This window comes from Bactrocera neohumeralis, chromosome 4 (genome assembly GCF_024586455.1).
Source record: "Bactrocera neohumeralis isolate Rockhampton chromosome 4, APGP_CSIRO_Bneo_wtdbg2-racon-allhic-juicebox.fasta_v2, whole genome shotgun sequence".
NCBI lineage: Eukaryota > Metazoa > Arthropoda > Insecta > Diptera > Tephritidae > Bactrocera > Bactrocera neohumeralis.
Window position 1 is genome coordinate 70,700,522 of NC_065921.1, and position 9,773 is coordinate 70,710,294.

At 37.8% G+C, this 9,773-nt stretch overlaps 1 protein-coding gene across 1 annotated transcript; it reads right to left on the reverse strand.

Annotated features, from left to right (window-relative positions):
- Nucleotides 1-2,397: 2,397 nt before the first annotated feature.
- LOC126757486 (chitinase-like protein Idgf5) lies at nt 2,398-5,363 on the reverse strand. The gene is made up of 3 exons (XM_050471425.1): nt 5,189-5,363; nt 3,173-3,730; nt 2,398-3,098 (listed from the first exon to the last, which is right to left on the reverse strand). The coding sequence occupies exons 1-3, from the start codon at nt 5,286-5,288 to the stop codon at nt 2,458-2,460; spliced, it is 1,299 nt and encodes a 432-aa protein (XP_050327382.1). The 5' UTR covers nt 5,289-5,363; the 3' UTR covers nt 2,398-2,457.
- Nucleotides 5,364-9,773: the final 4,410 nt, after the last annotated feature.

A 9,773-nucleotide genomic window follows, 5' to 3' on the forward strand; every position in this document is an offset into this window, starting at 1 on the left:
TTCCATATTTAGCAAATTTCCACATTTTTAGACTTTTTCTACAAGAAGACGTTTAGAAGTTATAAGCATTTCCTATTCGGCGGCTGCTTGCTACATGCTACTGGCCGCCTAGTAGAAATCTGGGATTTTGTTGCCAAATTGAATGAAAATTTTCTGCAGCCGACAGCGGATGCGCCAAGATTTTCGGGTGTTTAGCATATGCAAAGGGGCAAAAATGAAGCAAAGGAAGTGGGCATTCCTTGGAACCGGAAGTCGATTAAAGAGAAAATATCGGTTAACACTTCCGGGTTGTGTGATATTTCGGAAATTAATAACCGGAAACGGAAATGCGCTACGTCACCGGCAATGCTTTTGACCGATCCCGAAAATATTTTTACGATTTCAACGGAAGTTTCATGCCGGAACCGGATATAAGTTTTGATAACCACTTTCACTTCCGAATTAATATTTCCGGTTGTACTTTTAAACCGGAAATTAGAAACTGTAATATTTTTGTCCGGTAAGAGACATTTTCCACAAACAAAACAACTTGCTGTTTAATTACCATTTCCGCTTCCGATTTATTACTTCCGGTCGGACTTCTAAATCGGATATTAGAAACCGTGATATTTTTATTTATGGTCCAAGCCATTTTGTCTAAGAATATGTCCGCTTCCTTCGTATAATTTTGCCCCTTTACAATAAAATATCTTCCACGGCTTTCGCCAGCTCCATTTTTGATAATTCTCGTTTCCGGAACATGTAACTTAAAATATACGCAGCTAGATTTTTTGTAATTTCTACTTATTTACTTAGTGGTACATAGGTTTGTATGTACACGCGCCTGCCTGGGAGCCGTCCACTACCTCTTTCTCATCCACTGCTTTTGCAATGGCGCATGGGCTGGTAGACGGCTGTTCCGCTGTTGAGCCGGTTTCGATGGGACTGTGCGCCGGCTGAGTTTCTGCGGCTGTAATAATCTTCAATACTACATTTAATTTCCTCATCATGCTGCCGGACGCTGTGTCGTCGAGTACCAATTCGCTCAAATTGCGTTTCGGTGGCAAGGAAGCATTAGCGAAGTTTCAACGGCCATTTCTGCATCGAGTTCGGTGAAAATGTCGATTAAATTATTATGATTGTTCGCCGTCCTGATCAGACCAAAACTTTTCAATTAAGTCCCGTACTTTATGTATATAATTAACATTTTACCCATGAAACAACATTTCAACCGCCCAAAAGCAAAATAAGAATAAATATGGTTATAAATTATATTCGGAGGCCCCGAAACATAGGTTTTGAAACACTTTAGGATGGACAATCGAAGGTGGAAATTGCCTAAAATTATATAATATTCTCCGTGACCCCCACCAACCAGTTTAGTTATTTTGTATATTCCATAACCGAATGTGAAAATATAAAAATAAAAAATGAATTTTTGGTATGAGACCATCCAAGAGAAGAAGAAATACTAAGACCACTTGCAGTATTTATTCACACTAATCACTAATGATTGTTGGTATTTTTTTTTTTTTTGATTTTTCTTGACATCTAAAACTTTTTATTGGGCCCATTTTTCTTAGATAAACGGTATTTGTAAAATGGCTTCAAAAAATATCGTCTCCTCGAGGAAATGTAAAAATTTTGCTCAAATCATAAGCAGATTAATTTTTAAAGGGGTTAAAGGTTTTCACATCGGTTTTAAATATGACTTCGAAAGGAAATTTTCGTCGTCAGTAATTGTAGTAAGTCCATACAAAGTGGTGGATAAAATAGACCACATACCCTTACGCGTAGAAGAATGCGACTCTCCAGCATAACTTACAAGTTCCATAAAGACGGAAGCTCGAAGCTGGATTCCAGGCGACCCTTCAAGCTTTCGGAATACTACAGCAATTTCCAGGCGAAGGTCTTTGCGGTCACGAAAGCGGTTGATATAGCTAACATCGCAGTAAACATAAAGAGGTCAATATATGCGGCGATAGTCAGGCAGTAATCTCACATCGCATTCCTTAGATGCATGAGGACAGTATAAGAAGCTGCTGCATATACATATGCCGCTTTGCAGGCCACAAAGGAATACCGAGAAACGAAATAACTGATGATATAAGCAACAGTGTCATCCGTCTGGCTACCTTGGCAGTACAAGAAATACATAAGTTACTGAAATGATACAACCAGACAGTACAATCTAAGCCAATCTTATTGAAGTAAGTCACAAAAGTTGATCCATCCTACACAAGGATGGAAAGATAACTGCGACCATGAATAAGTATAACAAAATGAGGTTAGAAGAGACTCCGAATCTGGAGGTCTAGTTGGTCAGTTGTGGTCAGCGTCACTCTTAAAGATACACGATATGAGTTCTAACATTGCCCTACAAAGCCACCTTATTGACAAGTCAAAAAAGCAGTTTTGTATATAGTTTTTACTTTCTCGTTTTAATACAACTTATAATTTATTAAGAAAGAAGCGATTTTACAATTTAAATTTAATACTTCTCAGTATCGGATACTTCTCACCGGCACATTGGCCCCGAAAATCGTCCAGCGATAAATCGAACAAAGCAACGCCACCCAAACTTTTGGCGAATACGTAACTTGCCTTAATTGCTGCAGTGCTGGGTTCCTCATAGCTCACCCAAAGACCGTTCTGGTCATCATCGTCGGCTGATCGATAAGCATAGCTGCCATAGCGTTGTCTTGGATCGCCAACTTTGCGTAAAGGCGCAGCTTCACCGGTCAATTCTTTGTCAGCCTGTAGCTTTTCACAAATTTCGGGCCAACTCATTAAGCCAGGTTTGCGTAACTGTCTGCCGCCGGCGCCCCTACCAAGAGTTTTCTCAATCGGCGGGTAACCGGTAATACCAGATTTACTTGACATAGTCCAAGAAAGACCATAAGCCGGCACACCAATGTGGATTTTGTTACTGGGTGCTGAGTTATTGAGCCAATGCTGTACTTGGTAGTCAATGTTGTGGGTGGGATCGCGTTCGAACATTTCATATATGGGCGCACTATGATCAGCAACTTTAGGATCGCGCTCTGGTGTTTGGAAGTCATAGCTACCAAGATTGACGAAATCCACATTGCCGATAACCGATGGGACATCAATAAATACTGCAAAATGAATTTATAAAAAATCGAATACTAATGAAATAAAGCTGTGGTTTTGTGTAAGAAGGAGAGCTTACGATTCGGATCCACATGCGGCAGCATGGTTAATGTCAAGATAAGTCTATCAGACTGAAACGCGTCTTTCAACTCACGCACCAACGTGGTGAATTGTTCTTTGTGTTCGGCAGCGTATTCATCGACGGGTTTCGAAGAAGAGAACCATCCTTTGACTTTTCTCCAACCGCTTCTAAATCTACCTTCCACTATTTTGGGTGGATTTTTAGGAAACTGCCATGCCAAGTCCAAACCATCAAAATCGTAAGTTTTCAAGTGCGCTAAAACGCTGTTAATAAACGAGTTTCGATGTGCCTGATTCTCTAGCACGCTGAGGTAAGAACTGCTTGAGGAGTCTTCAAACAAATCACGATCTCCGCCAACCGAGAGCAATATTAAAAGTTGCGGATGGTTGCGTCGTAAGTTGGTGATATCACGGTAATGGTTCTGTGTGATATCCAAATTTTTGTTCAAGGGCTTCAATTGATAACTCTCTGGATCAATACCGGCGTAACCGTAAACGAGATAATTACAAAATTGCAAAGCAGGTTCCAAATCTTGCAGTGTTAATTTTGCTGGACCTGATGAAGATAATTTAATGCATTTTATTAGTAAATATATATTATTTTTTACAAAATTATTATAGAATATTCAAAACAAGAACACATAGAAGTTTTTTGTTTTGACGATAAGTAGTCAGTATATATGTACATACTGTGCTGATAACCTTGGAATAAATACATATATATAAATATACGGATTCCTATAAGTGCCTTTATATAGATAATGAGACGTATAGCGGGTGTTTATTTTGAACCTGTAGTTTTCAATAAGTCAATACTTTTTTCAAAGTTCGACTTTTTGGCATGTGTTCTTTGATTTATACTGAGTTTGGTTTGCCATTTCACAATGAACTGACTTACTTCGAAACAACGTTTGCAAATCGTGCAAATTTATTACCAAAATAATGGTCCGGTTCGCATCAATCGCTCTGTCCAATATTCGGTCGACATAATTGTACATCGGTTCCACATTCTAGTGAATAACCGTCATCATCGGTGACGCTCTACCATACGCACCGAGGAGTCTATTGCTGCTGAGCAGCAGAGTATCGAAGAAGAAGGAATATTTTGCGAAAGGATCTTGGTTTGAGGGCTAAAAAAGTCCAACTTGTACAAGAATTGAAGCCGAACGATCAACAGCCAAACTAGATGGCCACCGTTCCTGATTTTCACAAGAAAATTACATCCTCAGAAATCCACTGTTTATTGTGCTCCATATTTCTTCAAAGGTTCGTAATGTTACAGTGGAAACATTTTAAAGCCATGGTTAATGACTTTTTCGTGTCTGATTTAGAGGACGTTGATGTAGACAACCTTTGGTTCCAACAAGACTACTCAACATATCATACAGCCATTGAAAAAGTGAATTCATTGAAGGACACTTTTGCTGAACACATTATCTCGCATCGTGTGCGTGTTCCGCGGCCTCCAAGATCGTATTTTTTTAACATCGCTGGACTATTTTTGTGGAATTATGTGAAGTTGCTTGTCTATGCAGTTAAGCCCGAGACGATTGTCATCTTGGTAGAGAATATTTGGGTCGTTATTGCTGACTTACAGCGCCAATTGCTGCAAAATTGTGCCTCTCAACTGGAATTTATTAGCTGCGACAGTCTCTTGCTTCATTTTTAAGGCACACTGACAAACTCTTATCTTTATAATAAATCTGAATCACATATCTAAAAAACACCCTTTATATAGTTATAACAAGTTACAATCCTGGGTTCAGGCTTTCGGAGCTTACTCCTCGTTAAAAACAAATAAGTTACTTTATCCTGTGGATAATATTTATACACACATTTGTTCAGCTGTTCCAGTCGCGAGAATGGAGTCTTTTAGATACTGAACCATATATACTCCTCTGATTTTTAATATTTATTTTATACACATATTTCAGTCTATATTAAAGGCACACATACAAGTACATATACCCACATAATATCATCAATAATCACAAGAACCTCCGTGTAAGCTAACCTTCTCTAAATTGGCTGGCTGAGTCATAATAACAGACCATTTTGGCTGCTTCTATTGACACGATTAGCAGAGCTAATAGCAAAAATGTCACTTTTAGCATTTTTATTTTATTATTTTAATTATATTAATTTGATGGAATCTATTTTGGTTTAGTAAAATGTACTACACAGTTCGAATATATAACTTAAACTAAGTTCGCTTCTCAGCTGGCTGTTCGAAGAACGACTTGAATTTTCATAAACAAGCCGGGCCTTATCAGTTATTATGATTACTCATATACTAAATGTGAGTACGCAATTAAATATGTGATAAGCAAAAACAAAAAAAACAATAATAGCTAATAAAAATCTATATATATATATAATGACAAGAAACGTAGATCTAAGTTGGGTTCAACCGTACATTTTATACTTTTGCAGTTTGCGCAAAAATATTTTTAGATGTTGGTTGCACTTTAGATTAAGAAATGTTTCAAAGGAATCCAAATCTAGTAGCGCCACATATGTGTCAGTAATTTAATTTTGTTCTCGAATGCAGAAACCTAAAAAGGTAACGCTTATATTATAATATATTGGATTTTTTTTTTAAAAGTTAACCAGAGTAGGAATCATTATAGTAAGAATCTGAAAATTAATCAAACGACCATAGTCAAAATCGATTTCGTTTATTTCAGCGCTAAACCACAAATGATTAGACTTCTATATTCGTAGGATTTCAATTTTGTTATAAAAAGGCACCATCTACAGCTATAATATTTTTCCATCTTTCTGGTAATTTTTTGGATTACTTCTCAATAAAACCGCTTTGGTGGCCAAGAATGAATCAAGCCAATTTTTAATACCCTGTTTTGATGTCAACTGTATTCCCATAAGGGCGTTCTGCATCGACCGGAGCAAATGGTAATCAGAAGCTGTAAAATCTGGGCTATAAGGCGAGTGAGGCAAAACTTTCCAACCGCTGTTTACTAAATAGTTTATAATCGGTCCTGCAAGATAAGCTCGATAGTTGTCGTTATGGAAAATTATTGCCTCATATCCAGTTGCAATTCCGGGCGTTTTTCTGCAATCGCCCACTTCTATTTGATGAATACAGTAGAGCCTTCTGATTTCATAAAATATAGAGCATTATTTTGGCATCATGGATATTCTTTGTTCTTTTTCTTTGCTTTACTGTTGATTTGGATGGTTGGACAGGTTTCACATATGATGTTTTAGCATTGTCGTGATAGATCCATGTTTCATCTCCAATTGCAATCCGATGCAAAAGTTACCTCTTTTTAAACGTTCAAGCAACATTTTTCGGCTGCTTTGAAATGTTCTGAAATGGCTACTTGAGAGATCTCCAAAGACAATCTTCATCCTTATATATAGTTTATGGGAGCTTATACATTTCTGCTACTAGGGTACTCTATTTATAGGAAAAGAATTTCATTACTTTAGCTCACATATCGGCCGATAATTTCGCTATAAAGTCAACCACTTGTATTGAGAGCATCCTATTCGATAACTGTACATAGGTTTGAAAAGTTGTATAAGATTGTCAAATATCCGCTTTTTTGCTCTTTATTCAATGCTTTATAAAAAGTGTTACAGTGATCGGATTTAGTTCAAATAGATTTAGTTCGTAGAAACCCCCCTCCTTATTTGCGAAGAACTCGGACAACCACTTTTCACAAGCCTCTTTTGAGTTCAACTTTACACCAACAAGGGCGTTCGCCATGGACAGGAACAGGTGGTAATCACTTGGCGCTATGTCCGGGCTATATGGTGGATGCAATAAAACCTCCCATACGAGCTCCCGTAGCTTCTGACCAGTCATCAACGAAGTGTGTGGTCTGGCGTTGTCCTGGTGGAACAGTACACCTTTCCTGTTGGCCAATTCTGGACGCTCCCGGTCGATCGCCTGCTTCAAGCGATCCAGTTGTTCGCAGTAGATAGTAGAATTAAGCGTCTGACCATATGGGAGCTGCTTATAGTGGATGATTCCCTTCCAATCCCACCAAATACACAGCAAAACCTTCCTGGCCGTCAATCCCGGCTTGACCACTGTTTGGGACGATTCACCAGCCTTCGACCACGACCGTTTTCGCTTGATATTGTCGTATGTGATCCATTTTTCGTCGCCAGTCACCATCCGCTTCAAAAATGGGTCGAATTCGTTTCGTTTCAGCAGCATATCGCAGGCGTTGACTCGGTCCAGACGGTTTTTTTTTGCCTCAAATCATGCGGCACCAAAACAGCAAGCTTTTTTGTGTATCCAGCCTTCTGCAGATGGTTTAAAATGGTTTGGCGACTAATTTCCATCTTCTGGGCGATGTCACGAGATGCCACATGCCGGTCTAACTCGATGTTTTCCATGATTTGATCGGTATTCGTCATCACAGGTCGTTCGCCGGCTGGCTTATCAATGGTGTCGCTCTGAATCGTCGAAACCATTCCTCCGCAGTAGAGTGATAGAGTACCATCCCCAAAAACACCATTAATCTCACTGAACTATTCCCTAGCGGATTTGCCTTAACGAAGGAAAGCTTGAAAATAGCGCGAATTTCGGCGTTAGTGAACTCCATGTTTATACATCTATAACTGTTGAACGCAATATCCAAACCAATCATGCATAGCGTCGTTTTGTAGGTTATGTCAAGACCTTTCAAAGATGTATAGTGTTTCCAGATACGAGCTCCGACAAAAAGACCATTTTTAGCAGAGCGTTGACAGATCTTAAATGAAGTATTTGTTAAAAGGTTTTCCCCAATATCTTAAGATGCTTCATTTATTTAGACTATCTATATCGAAGCATTCCATTTTGAGATGAATTTTATAATAGCTCTATTCGACTCATTATTTTATGGCGCACTATCTTTGAGCGTCGTACTCTGGTCAAAAATACATTTACATAAGTGAACAGCGTTAAAGGGGTATTCTGATCTAGGATTTTGAAAAAATCGTTTTTTTCTTATTTTGTAAGTTTAGACTTTCGAAAATATGACCTTGGAAGGATTTTTCAAAATTCGACTTATTTTCGGAGATACAGCCGATTTTGAGACGTGGCGTCCGTGTTCACTAGAATTGTCTCCTAAACTTTAAACGCGTTTTTCTCGAAACTACTTTTTTTGAGGTGGTTGACATGATATCTCAAGTTCTACTAAACCGATTCCTTTGAAATTTGGTATGTATCTTCTCTATACAATGTTCTATCGTGCCTGCCTTGGATTTCCAAAAATTTTGATTTGAAGTATTTTTAAAAAAATTCGAAAAGTCGACGCCATTTTGTTATTATTAATTTTTTTTCTTTTAAATGGTCAACCCGATAACGACATCCTTAGTAATAAAGAATCTTCTTGTTTTTTGTGTTTTAGATCTCTACAAGGGTTTAAGCCCCCACTCCACCGGCGCGTATCTCGACGAATTTTGGTTTTTTTTTCTTGCAATTTTTTTTATATTATTAAAATGTCAATAAAAAACACATAAAAAAATGGATGATAAAAATGTTTATCATTTTTTTTTGAAGAAATTTAAAGTTTTCTCTCGAAAAGGTGGATTTCCCCATATACTTCGTATACCCCACAATTTTTCAGTGCATGGCAGACAGACACGAGACATCGACGACTTCCATGTCGGCAGTGATTTGAGAGAAAAGTTTAGCTTTATTGATTTACTATAAAAGCAGTGTTTATAACAGCTTTGTATGTAAGCACTAACATTAAATGCAGTTGAAAAGTGATTACAACAACAACACAAACAATTACTTACTTCGTATTTGCATTATGTATGCGAGACAGCGATTTTGCGCGCGAACGTCGTGGAAAGGAAGGGGAATGGTAAAATGTGGGTCAGTACGATGAAGTGCAGATTTTATAATCGCAAAAAAGACACAACAAACACTAACACTAGGTGAATGCATATGCGTTTGCAACAACAAAAACAACATCTACAAATATGTAATATTAACTGTACTATGTACAACAACATTAATTATAGCACACATACGTTGATATACTAAGTGTATATGCAAAACAAGTAAGGAAGGGCTAAGTTCGCGTGTCACCGAACATTTTATACTCTCGCTTGATAAAGCGATAATCGAGATTTATTAGCAACTTTATTGCGAGAATATAAAAATGATGCCCTCTGAATTACATGAAAACATCTGAGAGATTTATTGATATTTTCGGTGAAAAATTAGGTTAGGTTAGGTTAGGCACTGAATTCTTCTTGTTTGATATAAGGGACCTTGAAAAGTTATAATCCGATCACGAATATTTTTCCACAAGGCATACCTCAGCTCAAATACCGTATTTGTGTAAAGTTTTATTCCGCTATCATCATTGGTTCCTAATGTACTATGTATATATTATACAGAGAAGGCATCAGATGGAATTCAAAATAGCGTTATATTGGAATAAGGCGTGGTTGTTAACGGATTTCACCCATATTTCGTACATGTCATCAGGGTGTTAAGAAAATATTATATGTTGAATTTCATTGAAATCGGTCCAGTAGTTCCTGAGATATGGTTTTTGGTCCATAAGTGGGCGACGCCACGTCCATTTTCAAGTTTTTAAAAAAAAGTCTGGGTGCAGCTTCCT